Source organism: Salmo salar, chromosome 24 (genome assembly GCF_965601325.2).
Source record: "Salmo salar chromosome 24, fSalSal1, whole genome shotgun sequence".
NCBI lineage: Eukaryota > Metazoa > Chordata > Actinopteri > Salmoniformes > Salmonidae > Salmo > Salmo salar.
In genome coordinates this window covers 27202679-27228020 of record NC_138314.1, presented here as the reverse complement: position 1 = coordinate 27228020, position 25342 = coordinate 27202679, and the positions used below count along the sequence as shown (strand labels likewise).

General features: G+C 44.2%; 2 protein-coding genes across 5 annotated transcripts; both read right to left on the bottom strand.

The window, feature by feature from the left end:
• Window positions 1–4466: 4466 nt before the first annotated feature.
• On the bottom strand, window positions 4467–6599 carry LOC100194561 (ribosomal protein L35). Its single transcript, NM_001139647.1, has 4 exons — window positions 6592–6599; window positions 5958–6094; window positions 5106–5187; window positions 4467–4651 (listed from the first exon to the last, which is right to left on the bottom strand). Exons 1-4 carry the CDS (start codon window positions 6592–6594, stop codon window positions 4502–4504), a joined length of 372 nt encoding a protein of 123 aa, NP_001133119.1. The 5' UTR covers window positions 6595–6599; the 3' UTR covers window positions 4467–4501.
• Window positions 6600–6876: 277 nt separating this feature from the next.
• On the bottom strand, window positions 6877–23241 carry LOC106585445 (golgin subfamily A member 1). Of its 4 annotated transcripts, none has more exons than XM_014171651.3 (24): window positions 23008–23241; window positions 22108–22428; window positions 18225–18315; window positions 17491–17565; window positions 16628–16725; window positions 16515–16547; window positions 16265–16393; window positions 15858–16027; window positions 15507–15618; window positions 15264–15347; window positions 15010–15135; window positions 14799–14894; window positions 14560–14655; window positions 14362–14457; window positions 14008–14160; window positions 13514–13609; window positions 13192–13281; window positions 12854–12956; window positions 12582–12742; window positions 12276–12431; window positions 12069–12128; window positions 11729–11953; window positions 10417–10503; window positions 6877–10082 (listed from the first exon to the last, which is right to left on the bottom strand). In XM_014171651.3, the coding sequence occupies exons 2-24, from the start codon at window positions 22234–22236 to the stop codon at window positions 10002–10004; spliced, it is 2547 nt and encodes an 848-aa protein (XP_014027126.3). In that variant the 5' UTR covers window positions 22237–22428; window positions 23008–23241; the 3' UTR covers window positions 6877–10001. The 4 variants fall into 4 exon arrangements, with proteins under 4 accessions (XP_014027126.3, XP_014027127.3, XP_014027128.3 ...); XM_014171652.3 differs by having other exon boundaries at window positions 14008–14157; XM_014171653.3 differs by having other exon boundaries at window positions 15264–15341.
• Between the last annotated feature and the right edge of the window lie 2101 nt (window positions 23242–25342).

The window sequence follows — 25342 nt, the reverse complement described above, 5'->3', positions numbered from 1 at the left end:
AACCACTACTGTCTACTGGTCAGGCCCCACAACTACAACCATTACTGGCTACTGATCAGGCCCTAGAACTACAACCCCTACTGGCTACTGGTCAGGCCCCACAACTACAACCCCTACTGGCTACTGGTCAGGCCCCACAACTACAACCCCTACTGGCTACTGATCAGGCCCCAGAACTACAACCACTACTGGCTACTGGTCAGGCCCCACAACTACAACCATTACTGGCTACTAGTCAGGCCCCAGAACTACAACCCCTACTGGCTACTGGTCAGGCCTCAGAACTACAACCACTACTGGCTACTGGTCAGGCCCCACAACTACAACCATTACTGGCTACTGATCAGGCCCTAGAACTACAACCCCTACTGGCTACTGGTCAGGCCCCACAACTACAACCCCTACTGGCTACTGGTCAGGCCCCACAACTACAACCCCTACTGGCTACTGGTCAGGCCCCACAACTACAACCCCTACTGGCTACTGGTCAGGCCCCACAACTACAACCCCTACTGGCTACTGGTCAGGCCCCACAACTACAACCATTACTGGCTACTAGTCAGGCCCCACAACTACAACCCCTACTGGCTACTGGTCAGGCCCCACAACTACAACCCCTACTGGCTACTGGTCAGGCCCCACAACTACAACCCCTACTGGCTACTGGTCAGGCCCCACAACTACAACCCCTACTGGCTACTGGTCAGGCCCCACAACTACAACCCCTACTGGCTACTGGTCAGGCCCCAGAACTACAACCCCTACTGGCTACTGGTCAGGCCCCACAACTACAACCCCTACTGGCTACTGGTCAGGCCCCAGAACTACAACCCCTACTGGCTACTGGTCAGGCCCCACAACTACAACCCCTACTGGCTACTGGTCAGGCCCCACAACTACAACCATTACTGGCTACTAGTCAGGCCCCAGAACTACAACCCCTACTGTGATTAACCGTTAAGCACAGTTGGATTAAGTGATGGTCAAATGTATTTAAACAAATGAGAAGAGAATCATATATGATTCTCTTCTCATTTGTTTAAATCTATTTGACCATCACTTAATCCAACTGTGCTTAACGGTTAATCACTTAACTGTTTGGTAAACCTATAGATTTTAAACTGGTTTGTCTACTATATATGGATTTTGAGAACTATAGAAATAATATGTTTGTAAAGTATAAACATCTAAATGACATGTATGATATATAACCATACATAATGACTACTTGTTATTGCTAATTGATTTAACATAGTGGTAACCACAATTGGTCCCCATATAAAAGGGTGTGTGTGAACATGGAGCAGGATAGACAGCAATGGGGAGGAAGAAATCAAAGAGCTCGTGGACAAGGGCCCCGTCAAAGAGGTGGGCATAGGCCCCGTCAAAGAGGTCAAAGAGGTGGGCATGGGCCCCGTCAAAGAGGTCAAAGATGTGGGCATGGGCCCCGTCAAAAAAGTGGACATCAGAGAGAGACAGGCAGACGGCAGGGAACTGTTGTCTAATGAAGTCCAGGCCATCGTCGTTGACCAATTTACAATGGCAGAGGCTGCCAGATTAGTTCACCCCAATCTGAAAAGATCACTGTCAATTCGATCATGAGAACATTTCACCAAGAAAACTGGTAAGTCTGCAGGATATGCACTTTGCTTTACCATTACATTTATAGTAAATGACACATTGTAATGCATCTAAATTCACAAAACATGTTAGTATTGTTACAGTATGATCTATTGACAGTATACTCTGTTCTACCCTCAGAATTGACAGAAGACCCCATGGTGGTTCCCGTGGCTGTGTGCTGACCGACCAGCAGGAGTGGGCAGTGGTGGAAATGGTGAGGGCCAGGAATGATGTACCACTGTCTGAAATAAAGCAGGACATTGAAGAGAAGGATGACACCTTTGCCAATGTGGCATCCATCAGTCTACCAACAATCACCTGCCTTTTGAAGAGGCAGCAGATATCTATGAAACACATTTACCTAGTGACTTTTGAGAGAAACAACGACCGGGTGAAGCATATTCGGGCTGACTATGTTCAGGTACAGCACTATATGCTTTAATACTGTTACTATTTGATGCACAAGCTCCTTCACAATATCATATTGGAACTATACTGTAAAAATAACTAACCAGGTGGAACTATACTGTAAAAAATAACTATCCAGAGGGTGGTGCTTGATGCTGCTGTGAACCATCACAAGTATATCTTCGTTGATGAAGCGGCCTTCAATCTGGCCAAAACTCGACGCTGTGGGCAGAGCCTCATCGGCCAACGGGTGACCCTCTAAGTGCCTGGGCAACGTGGGGAAACATCTCCATGTGCGCAGCTATCTCTGAAGATGGAGCGATAGGACGTCGGCCATTACTTGGATCCTACAACGCTGCACACCTCATTGTGTTTCTCAATGAAATTGAGCAGGCCTGTCAAGGTGAAGGGGTCACCTATGTCATTGTGTGGGACAATGTCAGGTTTCAGGCCCATACCTGGTTCGTGATCCTATACCTGCCCCCATCCTCTCCTTTCCTCAACACTATTGAGAATTGTTTATCAGCATGGAGGTGGAAGGTGTACGATCGCCATCCCCACGAGCGTGCCACCCTCCTTCTGGCCATGGATGATGCATGCGACGACATCAATGCAGACCAATGTCAAGCTTGAATTTGCCATGCCAAAACATTTTTCCCACGGTGCATGAACAATGAGGACATTCACTGTGATGTGGATGAGAATTTATGGCCAAATGCATTTAATTTCTTACATTTGATTACAGACAGTACACCTAAGTTGCAATTATATCTGAATTTTTTTTTTTTGCATGAATGATTGTAGAGGATGTCTTCATTGATCATACCTTTGATTACATATTGGAAAGATATGGAAATTGTAGTTTTTCTGTCAATTTTGTTGGGTAATGTAAGTGCATTGCCTGTGAAAACTGTAATCTACTGTACTGTAGCATATTACTTTCAGCACTTCTAAGGGCGATTTTAAACACATATCTTGCATTGTTTGCTATTGAATTAACTGGTAGTTAAAACAACTAAATTGCAAAGATTTGTGTTTTGGTGAATAAATCAATGTTCTCATTACATTTCACAATACTTACATTCATCATAAATATTCATAGTTTATATTTCCGCCTATAGTATCTCTGCATTTAGGGGTCTATATTTCCAATATGCACTAAGATATCTTGTTTATTTTGTGTAGTGCAGACAACTGACTACTTCAAATCAGAGCTTGCAATGAACTTACATGGCACATCCTCTCGCCAGCTATTATTCTGCACTTTTTGAGTTTATGGGGTCTCACAATATCTATCAATTTAACCACTTTTGTAATAACATGAGAAATATTTTACATTTCATAAATGGAAGACATTAAAGATTTAAAAAAACATTGTTTTACCTCAGGTAAGGGCATCTTAGAAGTGTGAGGGCCTTGCCACTAGCCTAATATTCCCGTGTTAACCAGTCTCCCATTACAAACCAGTGCAATGAGGGTCAAGTACTGGTATGTCCCAAGTGAATTTGGCAATGTGCTTAATAAGAGATTTAAAATGTGCGGATCTGCAAACAAATGTTTTCTCCTGAACAGTTCCGTGTTCCCAGATGTTACATGAAATTTTATGGCCAACTGTAATATCTGCTGTGTGGTCTTCATTGGACGACCGACAGGACACATTGCTCAACAGACTTACCAAAGTCAAAATGGAAAACAGTGCACTATACAAAAGACAGGTGTGGGATGCATGTTGTCCTTGCAAATGTCTGACGTTTCCCCAACAAACTGCCAAGTTTCCTGGCCCCCCCCCCAAAAAAATGTCTCCCTACTTCCAACAAGAGTATAGAGATATTGCACATACGATAGATGTATAAGACAGGAAGTATGGTACCATGCTTGTTCATATAACCCTAGGATTCCGTTCATCATCACTTCGTACCTCAAGTACACAAACCAACTGTAACTGAAGACCCCCCCACCCATTTTATAATTGGAATGTGATACAGAAATAGGCAATAGTGTGCTTTAGGACAATGCGGACACCTCCGAGTGGTCGGGTAGGCTGTTTGGAGTGTTTATCCGACTGGATATTTAATTTTTAATGTCCCCCCACTTCTAAAACCAAAGTTGCGCCCCTGTAAATGAGTACATGCCACAGGTCTTTACAGTCCTCTTACGAAATACAACATTCTTCAAATCAGTATTTTAGCAAAGGCATTGCTGCTGTCCCAATTCCAACTCAGAGGATCCTCGAGTTGGAATTGGATCCTCGTCAGCATACATAACATCCATTATCAGTGCATATTAACATTGCAACGCGGATATAAGATGTCTCACCAAATAATTACTCTAAATGTTTGCAATCAATATTCCACCTGCTCACTGAGGCAGATATATTACCACACTAATGATTCACAATTTTGAGTGCCATCCCTTTACAGAAGACAACATACTTCTTTTTAGTCAATTTATTTGTACAAGAGAAACAGCCTTAAGCCTTGACAGCAAATTTGCGAATGGAATACAGGCGGTCCTTCCTCTGCATCTTCTTGGTTCTGAGAGATTCCTCATGCTTGTTAAGTCTCCTGCGGATGGCACGGGTCTTCCTGGGTCTCAGATCCAGGGGCTTGTACTTCTTACCCTGAAATGACATTCACAATCAAAGTAAAATAAACAGTACATGGGCATTCAAACTAATACTACAAATAAAAAAAAATCAGAACTGTTGCTGCTATTGCATTTTGTTCAATTATGGTCTTCAGCACTTAGATGGGCTGAATAGTCAGGGTTGGCACTCATCCTAGTTCTCAAATATTGAGGTTACATGGGTCACTTTACAAACTAATCTGCAGAATGTTTAACATGTGGTCAAGGTTGACAAGACACCATAACCCGCACCATCCGCAGCAGATCACCTTTTGGGTATTGATGAACAGTGGCGAGTCAACATGTAGAATCATTGGGAAATTAACAGAATACGACAGCCGATGTTCTGTGGTCAGACGCCTGCCCATTGCTTTTGACTGTTCATCAGCAGGTTCTGTTTTGCTTAATGGATTTCTTAAATACGTGTGTCTGGATGGCATTGCTCTTACCTTGTAGAACTTCCTCAGGTTCTCCTTCTGCGTCTGGTTGATGACAGTCAGAACGCGGGCGATGGACTTGCGGACGACACAGCTAGAGGAAACAGAAGCAAAAAGAAGGGTTAATTAAAATGCAAGGATAAGAAGCCTCAACTTAAAGGGCGTTTGAGATTTGAGCAAAAAGAGAAGCACATTTTATTGCCCTACTATACCTAAAAACCTTGACTAATAAATACAAATTGAATACCAATTATTGGAATACTGTCAAACAAAACACTGCAAAATCGTGGAGATTTTAATTTCAAGCTTGAATATTGAATCCAATTACTGTGTGCGGTGGTACTTTAGTTGCTCGAAATTTGAGACAATATCCAATCGCCTGACATGCACAAAACCATGGTAGTATGCATGTACTTCAGTCTTGTGCACGTGTCTTCGGTCATGAGCAAACATCTCGATTGTCACACAGATCCGTGTCTGAATTCTGTTCAATAATACTTTGCTGGGGATATTTAACCTCACATTTTGACCACTTGAATGACCAAAACCACAGACAATCGGCAGAGTAAGTTCAAATATAATTATATTCAACATTCATGACACACGGGATGTGTCGTGCTTTTTATCTCCAATGTAAATGTGCGTGGCGTTGCCTACACAATTGAAGGCATGCCATCTTCGGTGACTAAAATCTCTGCATACCAATTCAATAATATACCCATCGCCTTACTCTGATTACAACTGAGAAACCACTCAATTCTCCACCATGATGTAGCCATAGATTGTGTGACAGTGATAACTACAGCCCACTCAGAACCCAGGCTAAACTCTAACTACGACTTCTGCAGTCCAAATAATACTCACATCTTGGAGAGCTTGGAGGCAGCTCCACCAGTAACCTTGGCTACGCGGAGTTGGGACAGCTCTACCTTCAGGTCATCTAGCTGCTTGAGCAGCTCCTCCTTCTTCTTGCCCCGCAGATCTCTAGCCTTGATCTTGCCCTGTGAAGATTGACAAACGGGGACACATCTAAATATATTAAGTTATCTTTGAAAATGTAACGTTACTTAACTAGCGAACTACCCATTTTGTCCACAAAACGTCAACGTGGGCTGAAAATGAATATAACTATTCTGAGTGGCAACATACAACGTTAACTGCATCGAAAGCATTGTTCTGAAGTGTTTGAAAGTTAACCGACGTAACTAGTTAGTTGGCGAACAACCATTTCATTTGCAAGTAGTATGCCTAGACACGTTTGATAGTTAGCCGACGTAGCTAACTAGACATCCATGCATTTGCTAGTAGCGGTAGCTTTTATCTTGCTCGCGTTTGGTTATTATGGTGGCAAGTGACAGATGAAGGACCTCTATCGAGCATTCACAAACAACTGGCAAGACAAGATATTTATGCTCATGGATGTTATCAACTGTGGTCGTTTTATGTGGACTAGACAGCGCAATTTTACTGAATTGAACGACAGACGCGAGCCTCTCACCATGTTCCTCGTTGCTGCCACAGGAAAAGAAAGACCGATAACGTGTTAGCTCAGAAGCTATCTTCCGGTCCGAGGCGTTCCGTTTGTTGCGTATCGGTGAAAATGCCCACAGCGCCACTCAGTGGATTCAGTTGGGAATTATTGTTGCTTACTTTGTTCTGCTGCATCTCTGCTTAGAATCACGTGGAGTGCCCAAAAAACATGTCCCCAAGAAAAAGAAATGAAAACAAACTTTTATGCTTAAGATTTATTTATTAACAAGAAATGAAGACAAAACAAAATAACTTGTAGTGGTAGCACTTGTTAAAATGAGAATTAATAGCATCTGTTGTGATTTATTAGATTGTTTGTTAAAAAACAGAGTTGAACACAGCAGAATCAAACAGAAGTGAAGAAAAAAAAGTGCATAAGGTTTTTTTATGGTGACCTTGCAGTAGAGTCATAGCCACCTGTGCTGTGATATTATTGTAGTTCTATGGAAATATACTAAATTTGTGGTACCAGATACTATTCAATAACAGGTCACTTAACGCAGTGTGGTGTTTTGACATTGAATGTAGACCGTGTCCATTTTATGACAAAAGTTTAAAGAAGGGGAGGACCTTGTTCACACAATAGATCATTGTCTCCTTCCTCTTCGACCTCCCAGCCCCAGAGTTGACTGACCGCACAAACCCAATGAATGTGACATCAAATGCTACAGTACTGTAACATAACCAGACACATGGATATTTCTCACATGATATGGGAGTAGAATTCAGAGTGCAGACTGGTGTGTTGCTGCCTCACACCTTAGCCATTAATATGGTTCACATTCTATTCAGAATGTAAGGAGACAGGTTTTCCCTCTCTGCAGAGATCCAATGCATTCTGCTATAAGGCATGCATACTTGTATTAAAGGGTCTTTCCTCCAGTACATTGTTAATGCCCTCACATTGTAAGCACACACAAATGGTCACTTAGTTCTGACAGGATGCCAATGAACAGTGAGACAGAGCATCAAGCCAAGACTGGCTACATAGACAGGTAAAACATGGTGTAAAATACTGCAAGAAGTCAAACAAAATTATTTACACCCAGTGATTTATAAAGTTCTCAATGCATATGTACAATTATCATATATAAATAGACATGGAATGTACTGTCATTTACACAAACACAAGGCAGGTAAAGGTAGAGCACATCCTTCGATAATTCTGATTTAGATAGCTTTCAATAATTATTTAACATATTTAAAAAGTACTCTTCTGTCTACATGACATAGATTTTCTCCATTGATATCAAAGACATTGATGTATGACTCTCACCTCCCCTTCAGAGACATCACAAGTTCTGATTTTAACATGGATTTTTCCTACATAAGCCATCTGAAGTTATATTTTTAATGGAAAGAACCAAATTAAAGACTGTTGTGAAGGGTCCATCAGAAATCTTGGGGCGTTCCATTGAAGAGGGGTTGATTGGGGTGGTAGCATTTTCAAGATTCTTATCATGCACTCACAATTCAACAATATCCCTTTCCCAACCATAGAGAAGGGATCATCAACTGGATCCAGCCGCAGGCAGTATTTTTTGGATGGTCAGGGGGCTGGAACATAATTACAAATATTTGTAGACTGCAAATTGACCGCAAGAATCCCAAACAGAAATAATATTAGACTAAAACAATAATTTCAGGAGGATATTTGTGAAGAGATGTCCAAAATTAAAATAACTTGGAGCTGATTTTCTGGTGTTTTTACAGTCTTATGTCCAACAATATAAAAAAATATAAAAAAAATAAGTGTTTTTGCTCAGAAAACATTGGGGGCCAAATAAAACCACAAGCGGGCCAAATTCGGACCATGGGCCGCTAGTTGGGGAACCCTGCCATAGGTAGTCATCGGCAGTAAATACCGTTTTCTATGTCTAAATTAAAGAAAAAAAACATTGGAGCAGAGACATAAATAATCTTCTCTGTCAAAAAGAGTTGTGACAATCTGGTAGGCCTGACCCATCCCACCTGGAGAATAAGACATACACCATATATACACAAAAGTATGTGGACACCCCTACAAATGAGTGGATTCGGCTATTTCAGCCACACCCGTTGCTGACACACAAACTCACAGAATAGGACCACTGAGTGCTGAAGCGCATGGCGTGTAAAAATCGCCTGTCCTTGGTTGCATCACTCACTACCAAGTTCCAAACTGCTTCTGGAATCAACATCAGCACAATAACTGTTCGTTGGAAGCGTCATGAAATTGGTTCCCATGACCGAGCAGCTGCACACAAGCCTAAGATCACTATGCGCAATGCCAAGCTTTGGCTGGAGTGGTGTAAAGCTCGCCGCCATTGGACTCTGGACTAGTAGAAACGCGTTCTCTGGAGTGATGAATCACGCTACACCATCTGGCAGTCCGACGGACAAATCTGGGTTTGGTGGATGTCAGGAGTATGCTACCTGCCCGAATGGATAGTGGCAACTGTAAGTTTGGTGAAGGAGGAATAATGGTCTGGGGCTGTTTTTCATGGTTCGGGTTAGGCCCCTTAGTTCCAGTGAAGAGAAATCTTAATGCTACAGCATACAATTACATTCTAGACGATTCTGTGCTTCCAACTTTGTGGCAACAATTTGGAAAAGGCCCTTTCCTGTTTCAGCATGACAATGCCCACGATGAGGTCCATACAGAACTGGTTTGTTGAGATCGGTGTGGAAGAACATGACTGGCCTGCACAGAGCCATGACCTCAACCCCATCAAAAACCTTTGGTATGAATTGGAACGCCGACTGCGAGCCATGCCTAATCGCCCAACATCAGTGCCCCACCTCACTAATGCTCTTTTAGCTGAATGTAAGCAAGTCCCCGGCGTCAATGTTCCAACATCTAGTGGAAAGCCTTCCCAGAAGAGTAGAGGCTGTTATAGCAGCAAAGGGGAGGACCAACTCCATATTAATGCCCATGAATTTGGAATGAGATGTTCGACAAGCAGATGTCCACATACCTATTGGTAATGTAGTGTACTTGTACTGTGTCCATGACAGAGCTAGATCTAATGTTAACCTCATTCCAAGGGGAGGGAGGAGGGTTTCTCTTAAGGTTAACATTTATCAATTGGGTCAACACCATGTCTGCTTTAACCATTTTACTTGTAAATAGAAATCAGACCATATTAACAAGACTTTGCCCCTCTTAGTCACTGTAGAGCCATTCTCTTTTCTCTTGAAGATGAAGAAAAAAACATTTTCTCAGGAAAGATTGAGGAGCTACAGTACATAGGAATCTGTGTCATGTCAGAAACCATTTTAAAGCTTGGGTTGTGTCCTCTTTACAATGTTCATTTGGTTGCCACAGTGGTGGGAGAAGTCATGCAAACACATGATAAAAGTTATGTGTGTCTGTCCCCTCTTCCTCTCTCGGGCCCCTCAGCTCCAGTGAGCAGGTGCCCCTGAAACTGATGGCCGGACAATACCTTTCGGAGAAGGCTTGGATCCAAACCAGGACATCTGAAAAACACAGCGATAGTTACAATTATATCAAATGAAATATCATTGGACTATTAAAACTAGTATTACAACTGGTGAAGGGTCTATAGGTAGCAAAACATGGGTTTGAATGTTATAGTATCCTCTATAAGAATAACAATTTCCCTCCAGATGCAGCTGAAGTCATTCTAAAAGAAACAACAGATAGCTCGCACATTTAAGAAATGACAACATTTGAGGACAAAATAGGGTCATGGCCTATTTCATGTGATACACACTGGCTGTGGTTCAGGCCATAACATCCATTCATTTGACATGAGTTTCAGGGAAACGAGGTGTGAAAGGAGAAAGCCACCTTGTACTCCAGAGTCTGCTTCAACATGTCCTCTTCCTCACCAGTGAAGTTCAGCAACACAGACACCGCTCTGATCAGCTGATAGGCCTAAGATACAGAGAGAGGGACACACAGAGAGAGAGATTTAGACGTCAGCCATGACCATAGACATCAGATACACTCACCAGACATTTTTATTAGGTACACCCATCAAGCACAGTCACTTGTCAGTTGAATCTGGCGCACCTGGCACCGACGATCATACCATGCTCGAAGTCGCTTAAGTCACTAATTTTGCCCATTCTAACATTCAATCGAACAGTAACTGAATGCCTCGACGCCGGTCTGCCTGCTTTATATAGCAAGCCACAGCAACGTGACTCACTGTCTGTAGGAACGATCCATTTTCGTGAATGGGGTGGTGTACCTAATAAACTGTCCGGTGACTGTATACCAAACATTAGGAGCACCATCCTAATATTGAGTTGCACCCCATTTTGCCCTCAGAAGAGCCGAAATTCATCAGGGCATGGACTCCACAAGGTGTTGAAAGTGTTCCACAGGGATGCTGGCCCATGTTGACTCCAATGCTTCCCACAGTTGTCTCAAATTGGCTGGATGTCCTCTGGGTGGTGGACCATTTTTGAGACACATGGGAAACTGTTGAGTGTGAAAAACCCAGCAGCATTGCAGTTCTTGACACAAACAACTATACCCTGTTCAAAGGCATAAATATTTTGTCTAGCCCATTCACCCTCTGAATGGCACACTTACACAAGCCATGTCTAAATTTATATTTTATTTAACTAGGCAAGTCAGTTAAGAACAAATTCTTATTTAAAATGACGACATACCCCGGCCAAACCCGGACGATGCTGGGCTAATTGTGCGCCGCTCTATGGGACACCCAATCACAGCCGGATGTGATACAGCCTGGATTCGACCCAGGGACTGTAGTGATGCCTCTTGCACCGAGATGCAGTGCCTTAGCCCGTAGCGCCACTCAAGCATTAAAAATACTTATTTAACCTGTCTCCTCCCCTTCATCTACACTGATTGAAGTGGATTTAACAAGTGACATCAATAAGGGATCATAGCTTTCACCTGGATTCACCTGGTCAGTCTCATGGAAAAAGCAGGTGTTCTTAATGTTTTGTACACTCAGTGTATATGGCCTAGCTGTGTATATGGCCTAGCTGTGTATATGGCCTAGCTGTGTATATGGCCTAGCTGTGTATATGGCCTAGCTGTGTATATGGCCTAGCTGTGTATATGGCCTAGCTGTGTATATGGCCTAGCTGTGTATAACAGGGACCAGGTGGACTGCTCTCACCTCAGCCTCTCTGGATGACATGAATTTTAGCACCACGTGTTTGAGGTACTCAAAGTTGATCTCTCGTGAGTCATTGAGATCAGATGTGTTGGTGACAGTGGTGTTTGGGCCCGGGGCTGGTCCTGGAGTGGGCTCTGTAAAGTTTCTGTCTGGCCTCTCTTGCCTCTCTCCTCTCCCTTCTTGGGCCCTCTCTTTCCCATCGGACTCTGTTTCAGGTTTCAGCTTCTGCACCAGAAACACAGACACAAACCATCACAAACAGAACAATATTTTAATGAACTGAATCTTTTATTTTTTTATTTAAATATGATACCCATACTAAGTTATCTAAATGTCTCACCAGCTCCTTCTGCAAGGTCCTCTTTAGCTCTGCTAGCCTCTGCTGCAGCTGCTTAATGGTCTGTAAAGCAACAGTCATCCAATCAATAACAGCACAAAAAACACACAGGAATAATGAAATGGTCCTGCTCCAGCTATTTCAGACAAGCATTAATTACCTGACCATGCCTGTGTGGTGATCATGGTTTCTGGTTCGTCCAGTACTTACCTTGTTCTTGTCACTGAGCTGCTGCTCCAGGTCTCGGTTGGCCTTCTGCATGTGGTCCAGGTCATCCACCGTCACAGTCCCATTCTGGTCCAGTTCACACAGCTCTGGAGTCTGCTGCAACGTCAGAGTCTCCACCTCTACCTCCAGCTCCGATACCTGGGAGGGACACACACAGAGGCAGTCAGACAACGCAGGCAAAGTCAATCAACAACAGACATGCAGACCTAACTTGATATGTAATGACAGACTTATGTACAGTATGTGAGTTAAAAGCTTAATGACTGTGCTCCCTGTGTGTGTTCTGACCCGTAACTGGCAGGAGTCCAACTGCTCGTTCTGGGTTAGGAGCTCCTGCCTCAAGCTGACCAGCTGGGTGTCCTTCTCCTCCTGCCTCTCCTGGGCTGCCACCTGCAGCCCCTCCGCCTCCTCTTGCAGCTGGGACAGGGAGCTCTGGGCGCTCTGCAGCTCTGCAACACAAACAGCGTGGAAGGGAACATCAGATAAACACTACAACTTCTGAATTCACATAGCATGGGAGATGGAGGAAAAGGGCACCTGTGGACAGAGAAAGTGTTTACCATTGCGAAGTGTTTGGAGTTCCTCTTCTTTCAGCTTCAGCTGCTCAGTGACGTGGGCCAGTTCCTGCGATGTTGTTTGAAGTGACGCCATCATCTCTCCTACCTGGAAAAGGAGACAGTAACATTATCATCTATTTACGAGCACATAATCAACACAAGCTGAATTCATGGCTTTGTAACAGATAACGCCCATTCTGCCTGAGTATGATTAAGGCAAATGCATCTGCTATTGTTTTAAACCTCGTTCCAACACAGTGTAAAGAATCTTGTTTGTTATTTCAAAGAGTACAGTAAAAATGTATGATGTGAGAGTAAGTATGTATCATGCATCACCAGACCTGTAGTTGGAGCTCCTCCTTCTGTCTCCTGGTGTCCTCCAGAGCCATGGCTATCTCCACACTCACTGTCTGCCTGCTGCTCAGCTCTGACTGGGGACACATATAGGGACATCATTACCCCGTTTGTACAGGCAGCAGGACCATTTTTGGGGAGTTGTAATGTAGGAATGCAGTTCTCATAGAAATGGTGTGGCACAGTACGCAAAACATCTGGAGTGACTGAAGAACGCAATTTAATGAAAAAAATATATTGTTCATCAGGAAATCTGTGACTTCCTGTTTTCAACTGACTGCCTAATATAAAGCAGGAAGTGTGTCTTACCCTGGCCTGCTCCAGCTCCTCTGCCTGCCTCTTCAGAGCCACGTCAGCTTTATCCCTCCCCCTCAGCAGGGACACTCTCTCTTGCTCCAACTCACTCTGGGAAATACAACACAGATGGGTGAGGGAGCGAAAGAAACAGAGCGAGAGATTGGTGAGGGAGAGAGAAGCAGAGACAAAGGGATGTTTGAGAAAGAAAAGCATAAATTAGAATGCATAGGAACACAGTCCAATATCGATAGATAGATATCTGATGGCCTTGTATGACAGTCCAGTTTCATGCCAGCCATGTAGCAGAGATAAATTACATGGCAACCGATAATGGACAATCCACAGAGACCAATGGATAAGCTGATCAAAATCTGCATAGAAATGATCAAATACCAAAGATACAGTTGACCTTAATATTCAGGTTACAAAACTACGCAGCACATTACACTAACAGTTTTGTGAATTAAAATGTACAGAGCAAGTGAGAGCTGAGAACTGTAACTCACAATCCTGGCTTGGGCAGAGGTGTGTTCGGTGTCTCTCTCTGTCTGCAGTGCAGTGAGCTGCTCCTCCAGCCGAGCTGCCCTCTCCTGGCCCTGTTGCCGCTCTGCAGACACCTGCTGCTGCAGACTGTCCCTCTCCACACTCCACTCTGCCTGCTGGGCGAGGGACCACATGGGAAAGGGCCGTCTTAGCATCACACACTCACATTAACTGTCTCTGCCATATGAGAGATGAAAGTCTACTCAGCCTATAGAAAATAAATTCAATTAAACAGCATTTGCTCCAGCCTCATGTTCAACTTAATCCATGAACAGTGGCGGTAGAGCATCTTTCACCGTAATGTGACATTTATTTACCAGTTTGTCTAGATGTGCTTGTTTGTCAGAGATCTGCTGCTCAGTGTTCTTGAGCCTCTCATTGCTCTCCTGCACCTGCTGTTCCAGACCTGCTATCTGAGAGAGACATGGGGCTGTGTGAGAGACTGAAGGTAGAGCGAGAGCACAGGTCTTAAATGCTTACATTGTTCTCTCCCACCAGTGTGCCTGTTCTCTTACCTGTGCGTCCGTTCTCTCTCTGTAGTTCTTGGAAGAGTCGTCTTTGTGTCGTAGCAGGGTCTGTAGTTCAGTCACATTGTTGTTGAGTCTGGATATCTGGGGGAGTTGAGATACAATATGCTTAACAGACAAGTTCATACAGTTTTCCATGTATTACTGTTAACTAATGGAGCATCTAAGCCAGTGGCATGTGATGAAGTATATCATGCTGATGAAGAGGTAGAGAGAGGACTGTTTACCTGAGTCTCCAAAGAGCTAACCGTGTCTGCATGGTTGGTGCGTGCCTCCAGCAGCTCAACTCTCGTGTCCTCCAGCCTCTGCTCCAGAGTGGACTTCTATACATCAGGAAAAAGGAGCTAAGAAATGAATCACTATTCTCTGTGGTATTGTCTTTAAACGAATTCCACTGGAGTCCCTCTGTCTTTAGGATTAGCTGACTGTTTAAGTTACCTCTTTGAGCAGCTCTTGGAGGAGCTCGTCTTCACTCAAGTTACCATGCAGACGTCTCTCCAGAGAGGAGATCTTCTCCTGCAGGTCCAGCAGCACACGCTCCTTGTCCTCATCAGTCACTGCAGCCTGGGGACCACAGCAAGGATAGAGAGGATTGGGTCAATACACAGCATACTGTACCTCCCTCCACAGGAAGGGGTGAGGAGAAAGAATAGGGGGTAGATATAGGTAGTTACATGGTGGTCTGGTCTTACTTTATGTTGCTGCAGCTTCAGGGCATTGTTCTCCATTTGTAATGTATGGAGAGACTTCTCTACAGCTGCTGAGGCACTCTGCGACTAAGAACATACACAATTAGATCACTAAATCTGAAATGTTTTACAAAATATGATCACATTTAGTTTACTGTATTCATATGCTGTCATTACAGATCTGTACCATTTCAATACAGTGAAAGGATTTTGGTAAAGGATTTATCTCTGGGTTAGAGGGCTCACCTTCTGGAAGTCCTCAGATACCTGTTGGATGACCTTCTGCAGGTTCTGGCCTCTGCCCTCCAGCTCACTAATCTTCTTCTCAGCCTCCTCCCTGACCTCCAGCAGCTCCTCTCTAAAGGAGACCACAGACACCCTGTACGGTTAGACAACCACCAAAACCACAGACAACCCAGAAGAAAACAGGCAGACTTCATCAAGAGAATTGGCATACTAACTCTCCCTTATAGAAAAGAGGTGAGGGGAGCAAGCTCTACAATGAGTAAGGTCATTACTTTCAGTCATCAAGACCAGCATCTCTGCAACTACTGAATTCATGGCATTATCAAGGCAATCTCTGTGTCCTGTCCTTACCTCTCCATCTCCAGCTCCATGTTGAGCCTGCAACTTTCCTGATGCTCCTCTCCCAGAGCCCGCAGCTGCTCCTGGGCTTCGGCCATAGACTTCTTGGCCATCTGCAGCTCGGCCTCCTTCTGCTGGAGCGCTCGCTCCCGCTGGACCAGCTGCTCCTCCTTCCTCAGTAACTACCATAACATAAGAGAATCAACCACAGAAAGGACTTCACTATAACAAATGTTGAAATACAATTATTATCTAGGGTAATAGGAAAACTTGTGATGGATCATTACTGACACAGCTACAGCTTGAATCAGAATAGACAGATAAAGCACAAACTGACAAGTTTACGTTTGACTTTCCTCATACATGCAATGTGGTGGGTTAGAGTTAGACAATGGGACCTTGTTGTCCGTAGTGTGTACCATGTGTTTGACTTTGGCGAGCTCCTGCTGCTGGAAGCCCTCCAGCTCGTCCAGGTCATCCCTCTTCTGGAACAGAGTAAGGCTCTGCTCCATCATATCATCTAGCCTCACAGACAGAGACGCTTTCTCCTGAGGAACAGACAGGATGACCCCAGTTAGATCTCTCATCTACACATGCCAAAACTGACTGGCTGAATGAGAACCTAGAATTTTTGTTAGATGTTAGAATGCAGTTAAGATGTTAGCGTACCTGCTCCAGCGTAGATATCCTTTCCATCCATTCCTACAGACAAAGACAGGAATTAATCTAAGTATAAACACACACAAATGAATGCCTTGTGGTGCAAAGGATATGATACTCACCTGATCCTTCTTGTCCAGGGCCAAAGCCATGCCTTCGGCCATTTTGGCTCTATTGGCCTGGTGAGTCTCATTCTGGTCCTGCAGTTTCCTCATGGAGGCTGGATAGTGAAAGAAAGACAGACAGACAGACAAGAAAGAGGATGAACACAACAGGCTAGCCAAAGATGGCTCGGTTCAAACAGCTGGTTGTGGAATTGTCAGTGGTTAGTAGCTGCTAGCTGTGAAAGGGTGGTACAATTGACCATAGAATGTGTCCAGTATGCCAAACTAAGTGTTCCCCAGAAGCAAAGGCAAGCTGTGCATCTAAGCATGGCCAACACAGACATCCCACATGGACTTACACGGAGTATACAAAACATTAAGAACACGTGCTCTTTTCATGACAGACTGACCAGGTGAATCCAGGTGAAAGCTATGACCCCTTACTGATGTCACTTGTTAAATCCACTTCAAAATAGTAAAGATGAAGGGGAGAAGACAGGTTAAAGACAGATTTTTAAGGCTTGAGATAATTGGAGACATGGATTGTGTATGCTTGTCATTCAGAGGGTGGATGCACAAGACAAAAGATTTAAGTGCCTTTGAACGGGATATGGTAGTAGGTGCCAGGCGCACCGGTTTGTGTCAGGAACTGTAACACTGCTGAGTGCCACAAACATTTATAAACAATTCTATATGAACAAGCATGTAAGTCCTTGGTTTCATCAATTTATTTGTTTATATGGAAATCTATAGAAGTGACAGCATGATTCTCAACCCCTCCGCGAGCGACTGATGGTGCTTCGGGTGACCATTACCCCAGCCAGCAGACAAACAAATGAGACAGAAAGGAAGCAAAACGGGAGGAGAATAAAGGTACGTACAATCCTGATGTTTTTCTAATGCAATTTCAAGCTTGTCCTTGGTCTTCTGCATAAGTCGGAGCTGCTCAGCGTAGTCTATTGGCAGGAGGTGGGGTGATGGGATACCAACATCACAGAAACACACAAGTAAACACACACCCAGGAAAGGGGGATAGGTGGATGAGGGTAAAGGGACGGGGAGGAGGAATAACATAAATAAAGAGAGGCATACAAAAGGAAAGAAAACAATGATTTTCTTGAGAAATCCATCCTGGTTAAGATGCTGCATGAGGACGTGCAACTTTTAACCTCTTCTAAGGGGTCACACACACACCACATCTAAGGGAGGAGTAGCTATCACACTAATCTGGGAGAGAAGACACACAGAACCCCCAAAGGTAGACTAAAAGCCATGGCATTTGCTCTTAACGTTCACCGAATGGGAACGTGGTAAAGAATAAAGAAACATTGTAAGAGTTACCCCCATCATACCTTATGAGGGTCAGTGTTGAGAACAAAAACCTTGGAGGTCTGAAACCAGACATCACCCGTTGGTTATGTGACCTTTGACCTGAGTGAACTGCTCTGGGTAGAAGTTGTCTCTAAGTACATTAGACACAGACCGAGAATCAGCTTATCCACCACCAAACCTAACCTTAACTATTGAATGGGGAAATGCAAAACTAATCTTATATCAGTGTGTAGGCCACCTCATCCTTCTCTGATTAAACTGGCTCAATACAGACATGTCTTACCTGATAGTTTGGCCTCCAGCTTGCGAATCTGATCATTCCTTCTGAGGATCTGGGAGGAGAGGTCGTCCCTGGAGCTACTACCATCAGAGGCCTAGAGGTCAACACAAACACACAGAACAGAGGGATCCTCATCAGAACAGCAACTCAGCAGGTCACAATGGAGCTTCCATAGTAATGGGTCAGCAGGTACTAGAAACATCTACGTTGTGGGTGTTGTAGAGTCTATGAAATATCACACTGACAAGATCTACACTGACTATACCAAACACATCCCTAATATTGAGGTGCCCCCCCTCCCTTTCGCCCTCAAAACAGACTCATTTCGTCGGGGCATGGACTCTACAAGGTGTCGAAAGTGTTCGACGGGGATGCTGGCCCTTGTTGAATCCAATGCGTCGCACAGTTGGCTGGATGTCCTTTGGGTGGTGGACTATTCTTGATCCACACGGGAAACTATTGAGCATGAAAAACCCAGCAGCATTGCAGTTTGACACAAACTGGTGTGCCTGGAACCTAAACTCAGCAAAAAAAGAAACGTCCCTTTTTCAAGGCCTGTCTTTCAAAGATAATTCATAAAAATCCAAATAACTTCACAGATCTTCATTGTAAAGGGGTTAAACACTGTTTCCCATGCTTGTTCAATTAACCATAAACAATTAACAAACATGCACCTGTGGAATGGTCGTTAAGACACTAACCGCTTACAGACGGTAGGCAATTAAGGTCACAGTTATGAAAACTTAGGACACTAAAGAAGCCTTTCTACTGACTCTGAAAAACACCCAAAGAAAGATGCCCAGGGTCCCTGCTCATCTGCGTAAACGTGTCTTAGGCATGCTGCAAGGAGGCATGAGGACTGCAGATGTGGCCAGGGCAATAAATTGCTATGTCCGTTCTGTGAGACGCCTAAGACAGCGCTACAGGGAGACAGGACGGACAGCTAATCGTCCTTGCAGTGGTAGACCACGTGTAACAACACCTGCACAGGATCGGTACATCCGAACATCACACCTGCGGGACAGGTACAGGATGGCAACAACAACTGCCCGAGTTACACCAGGAACGCACAATCCCTCCATCAGTGCTCAGACTGTCCGCAATAGGCTGAGAGAGGCTGGACTGAGGGCTTGTAGGCCTGTTGTAAGGCAGGTCCTCACCAGACATCACCGGCAACAACGTCGCCTATGGGCACAAACCCACCGTCGCTAGACCAGACAGGACTGACAAAAAGTGCTATTCACTGACAAGTCGCAGTTTTGTCTCACCAGGGGTGATGGTCGGATTCGCGTTTATCATCAAAGGAATGAGCGTTACACCGAGGCCTGTACTCTGGAGCGGGATCGATTTGGAGGTGGAGGGTCCATCATGGCCTGGGGTGGTGTGTCACAGCATCATCGGACTGAGCTTGTTGTCATTGCAGGCAATCTCAACGCTGTGTTACAGGGAAGACATCCTCCTCCCTCATGTGGTACCCTTCCTGCAGGCTCATCCTGACATGACCCTCCAGCATGACAATGCCACCAGCCGTACTGCTCATTCTGTGCATGATTTCCTGCAATACAGGAATGTCAGTGTTCTGCCATGGCCAGCGAATAGCCCGGATCTAAATCCCATTGAGAACGTCTGGGACCTGTTGGATTGGAGGGTGAGGGCTAGGGCCATTCCCCCCAGAAACGTCCGGGAACTTGCAGGTGCCTTGGTGGAAGAGTGGGGTAACATCTCACAGCAAGAACTGGCAAATCTGGTGCAGTCCATGAGGAGGAGATGCACTGCAGTACTTAATGCAGCTGGTGGCCACACCAGATACTGACCTTTACTTTTGATTTTGACCCCCCCTTTGTTCAGGGACACATTATTCAATTTCTGTTAGTCACATGTCTGTGGAACTTGTTCAGTTTATGTTTCAGTTGTTGAATCTTGTTATGTTCATACACATATTTACACATGTTCTGTTTGCTGAAAATAAACGCAGTTGACAGTGAGAGGACGTTTCTTTTTTGCTGAGTTTACTACCATACCCCATTCAAAGGCACTTACATTTTTTGTCTTGCCCATTCACCCTCTGAATAGCACACATACACAATCCATGTCTCATTTGTCTCAAGGCTTAAAAATCATTCTTTAACATGTCTCCTCCCCTTCATCTACACTGATTGAAGTGGATTTAACAAGTGACATCAATAAGGGATAATAGCTTTCACCTGGTCAGTCTATGACATGGGAAGAGCAGGTGTTCTTAATGTTTAGTATACTCAGTGCATATACAATATGTTGTACTTTATTGTCCAATGGGAAATTTGACATGGACAATTAAAGAGTGCTGCTGCTTCCATATAAATACATCAAATCAATTGAATAGAATAACACCCCATCATTCACCCCCTTCTGACCCACACAAAAGTTGTGACTAGGTGACAAAAGGCTGTGACTAGGTGACATGATGTAAGGCCTACAGGCCAGGCTCCAGTCCATTATTGCTATAACAACAACATTTCACATCATCGGTACCTAACTCATGGCTATGAGTGTGTTTACTTTAGCTTGATGTCATCCTGATTTTACTTTACTACAGATTTGACAAGGGATAATCTACCAGGTGATTTGACCTTCTTGCAAGTCAATGACTTAAATACACATCAGCCTCAGAAGACTGGATCTGGGTAATCCTGTAAGATGAGCCACTTTATTCATAATTGTAGCCGTGGGGAAGTGTAAAATTACCACTGAACTGATTAACACTTATGATGCATTTCCAATAACATCGACAACAAATATTTTCCAGTGCCTAATACATGATATTCTGAATATAAATGATATGTTTAACAGTGCAATGTGGTATAACACCATCACAATGATTACTGATTAGCCTAATGAAAATGTAACCTGAATTGTCTCAACATATAGTATGGTAAGCTACCTCCTCCAAAAGAGAAAATAAACATTGTGTGTGTGTGTTATATGTTTCATGTGTGGTCAAGTGAACAGAGCATTGCAGAGCTGACACCCGAGCATGGCTTCAGGTTACACAGGTTCGCGACTACAATTTTAGAATTCATGTCATCATTTACAAAAGAGCGGTCGTATCGTACTAGTATATTTACACTAAACTGTGGCATCCACTGGCTTCTGGATGCCAATCTCCAGACACACCCAACCATATAACAATAAGCTAGCTGACTCACAGACCCAACTCATAATCCAAAAGGCAATGTCATCTAAATATAGGCAGGGCTACTCGTTAATAAAGGACAATTACACCAAACTTAAAAATGCAGCAAATTACTTTACTGCTCTTTCCCTGGCTCTGCATACTGTAAGTCTTGTACATTAGGCCTACAATTGTGCTGAAATTCATAAAGCCATTATTAGATATTGATCTCATAAAATTCAGGGCTATTTACATCACGGTACAGGGGATATCTGATATGCTCCATGTATATGGTAGTGACTTACAGCATCATGACAGTCCCAGGGGCTCCATTACATAGGAGAGAGCCACTGAAATGCTCTTACCAGGCCACAGAGAGAAACACTAATGGAGGGCCTGGGCCATTACTGTCTGGGAGGAGCCTCAGAATATCTCTAAACAATAGCCTATGTTGAATTCAAAGAGTGTACAGGATAAAAATTATCATTGTTTGCGTTTCATAAGTGCAAAGTTTAAGCCTATTAAAATTAGAGGCCAAAAGTAATAATTTAAAAGAAACCTCCCTTCTCTTCCATGATGGCTCCTTTATAGAATAGCTGTGGAAAACTTCTTAAGCGAAAAGAATCGTGTGTGATTGTGTTTCGTGTCATGTGACCAACTACTCTTGGTGGGTTCAAAAGATGACTGGCATGGACAGAGGCCCTCCCTCAGTGAGGTAACAAAACTGGTACTTACAAAATCATCCCCCGAGTCTGCCCCCACTGACGTAATGGACTCTTTGCTGTAGGAGCGAGGCATGCGGACTCCGGTACGGGGGGCTGTGGCTGCCTCCTCAGCAATCTTCTTTTTCAGTTTGGCAAACATCTCCACCTTGCCTTAGTGTTTCTTTACCCAAGTGTACTGCCTGCTACTCTCCCCAAAAGCTCCACAATGCAAGTCCTCTGTCACACAGGCTGTGGTCCTTCAAGGTCCCTTGTTTTGGTCACAGAACAGCTGTATTCCAGTGTAGCCTCCTCTCACAGGCAAGGGAACTGTCATTGTCATTCCTCTTTCAATCTGTAACATACAACAGAGAGAGTGTCACAGTAATCAGCATGAAGACTATTACTATTAGAGATGTGGAATGAGGATATAATGAGTGATGCATGTTTCATGGTAGTTGGAAAAACTTGCAGTTGCAGATAGTCCTTTTGTGCCTCCCTTATGATTTGTCATAACACCAGATCAGTTGACACACGTGACAGCATGTTTAACGAGTAAGTTTGCTAAGAGAGACATCTAAAAGAGGCTAATGATATTTTAGCTGGATGATAAGATGAGAGACGATGTAGCTAGCTATAGTAGCTAGCTACTCACAGTGTTGGCAATGGCTGCTCGCATCAAGTTAGCTACGGTTAGCAGTTTGCCAACTAGATAGCTAACGTTAGCTGAATAGTTCATTATCATTCTGTAAATATTTCAACATTTCGAGATTTAAGAAATCCGTCAGTTCCAGTTCAGTTAACTGTTCACGACTTAATCCCGAAAAGACAGATGGTTTCAACAATGAAGATGGCTAGCTAGTATAGCTGACGCTGTTATGGTTACTGTTATACTCTAGCTAACAGTAGCTAGCTAATCAATGGAATCTCTTACCGTATGAACTTCGAGAAAGTAAAACAATCCAAGTGAAGTCCATTGTGTTAAACGTATCCTCTGCAACGAATATAAACTCTACCGTTTCCCAATGTAATAACTCTACAAATATACTGCTTTACGACAAATGTCTTTCTATGTCTGGACTGTATTTTACTAGGCTAGCTCGCTAACATCAATACGTAAACTGCTACTACACTCACTGTGCTGACGTTTCATATGGGTCCATGTTCATTTGACATATCCGGTGGGGGGGGGGTGGGGGTGGTCGTGGTGGTGGTGGTGGTGGTGGTGGTGGTGTTGTTCTTCTTCTTCTTCGTTTGTGGGATTTTTCGGTGGTTGTTATCCAACTTTATGGAGCATTCCCGCCACCTACTGTACTGGAATGTGGGCCAGAGACAGGGAGAAAGTAAATCCTAACTGCCAGCCCCCTTTCTCTTATTTAGACTGCATCTAAAAGCGAGGTGTGAAAAATATTCACTCTACTTCATGTCAGTCAACTAAAACAGGGCGATGGACACTGGGGTGATTACACCTGTGTGTGCATAAAATGGCACAGACAGATATGGCAGCTCTGCTCCTAAGCAACTTTGCAGGTTTTTTGTTGTGTGTGTGTTATTTATTACATTATTACCCCAGAATGTTTTTTGTGTTATTACATTCAGCCGGAACTTTTGGGGGGATATCAGAGCGGCAGTAACTCACCAGCATTTCGATCAGGAATATGACTTTCCCGAATAATATCCTTTGTTCGTACCCCCCAGGGCAATTGAACTTATTCCAGTGGCTGGTCCAAAACCGCCAGTGGAGAAGAGGTTTTCAGAGTGGACTTATAGTATGGTAGAACTACCATCACACTGACTGTTGTACTCGCTCTGGTCAACTTTTCGAAATGCCTACAAGGCCCTCCCCCGCCCTCCATTTGGCAAATCTGATCACAAATCCATTTTGCTCCTCCCTTCCTATAGGTATAAACTCAAACAAGAAGTATCCGTGCTAAGCTCTATTCAATGCTGGTCTGACCAATCGGAATCCATGCTTTAAGATTGTTTTGATCACGCTGACTGGGATATGTTCCCGGGGAATAACATTGACGAATAACATTGACGAATACACAGATACGGTGACTGAGTTCATCCAGAAGTGTATAGGAGATGTTGTACCCATTGTGACTATTAAAACCTACCCAAACCAGAAACCGTGGATAGATGGCAGCATTCGCGCAAAACTGAAAACGCGAACCACCGCATTTACCAATGACAAGGTGACTGGGAATATGGCCAAATGCAAACAGTGTAGTTATTCCCTTCGTAAGGAAATCAAACAGGCAAAACGTCAGTAGAGAGACAAAGTTGAGTCACAATTCAACGGCTCAGACACGAGATGTATGTGGCAGGGTCTACAGACAATCAAGGACAGCAAAGGGAAAACCAGCCACATCGCGGACACCAACGTCTTGCTCCCGGACAATCTAAACGCCTTTTTCGCCCGCTTTGAGGATAACACATTGCCACCGACGCGGCCCGCTACCAAGGACTGTGGCCTCTCCTTCTCCGTGGCCGACGTGAGTAAGACATTTAAAAGGGTTAACCCTGGCAAGGCTGCCGGCCCAGACGGCATCCCTAGCCGCATCCTCAGAGCATGCCCAGACCAGCTGGCTGGAGTGTTTATGGACATATTCAATCTCTCCCTATCCTAGTCTGCTGTCCCCACTTGCTTCAAGATGTCCACCATTGTTCCTGTATCCAAGAAAGCAAAGGTAACTGAACTGAATGACTATCGCCCAGTAGTACTCACTTCTGTCATCATGAACTGCTTTAAGAGGCTCTACCTTACCTGACACCCTAGACCCTCTTCAATCTGCTTACCACCCCAATAGATCCACAGACGATGCAATTGCCATCACACTGCACACTGCTCTGTCCCATCTTGAAAAGAGGAATCAATATGTAAGAATGCTGTTCATTGACTATAGCTCAGCATTCAACACCATAGTACCCTCCAAATTCATCATTAAGCTCGGGGGCCCTGGGTGTGAACCCTGCCATGTGCAACTGGGTCCTGGACTTCCTGACGGGCCTCCCACCAGGTGGTGAAGGTAGGAAACAACACCTCCACTTCGCTGATCCTCAACACAGGAGCCCCACAAGGGTACGTGTTCAGCCCCTCCTGTACTCCCTATTCACCCATGACTGAGTGGCCACACACGCCTCCAACTCAATCATCAAGTTCGCAGACGACACAACAGTAGTAGGCCTGATTACCAACAATGACGAGACAGCCTACAGGGAGGAGGTGAGGGAGAGTGGTTCCAGGAAAATAACCTCTCACTCAA

Excerpts from the sequence above, each read along its gene's own strand:
- LOC100194561 (NM_001139647.1), bottom strand. Across the intron at positions 5,188-5,957 it reads GCCTCCAAGCTCTCCAAGAT|CTGTGTCGTCCGCAAGTCCA; the intron begins GTGAGTATTATT and ends TGTTTCCTCTAG. Across the intron at positions 4,652-5,105 it reads ACCTGAGGAAGTTCTACAAG|GGTAAGAAGTACAAGCCCCT; the intron begins GTAAGAGCAATG and ends ATGTCATTTCAG.
- LOC106585445 (XM_014171651.3), bottom strand. The coding sequence starts at position 22,236 with ATGTTTGCCAAACTGAAAAAGAAGATTGCTGAGGAGGCAGCCACAGCC. Across the intron at positions 14,458-14,559 it reads GAGAGAGAACGGACGCACAG|ATAGCAGGTCTGGAACAGCA; the intron begins GTAAGAGAACAG and ends TGTCTCTCTCAG. Across the intron at positions 13,282-13,513 it reads AGGAGCTGGAGCAGGCCAGG|TCAGAGCTGAGCAGCAGGCA; the intron begins GTAAGACACACT and ends ATGTGTCCCCAG.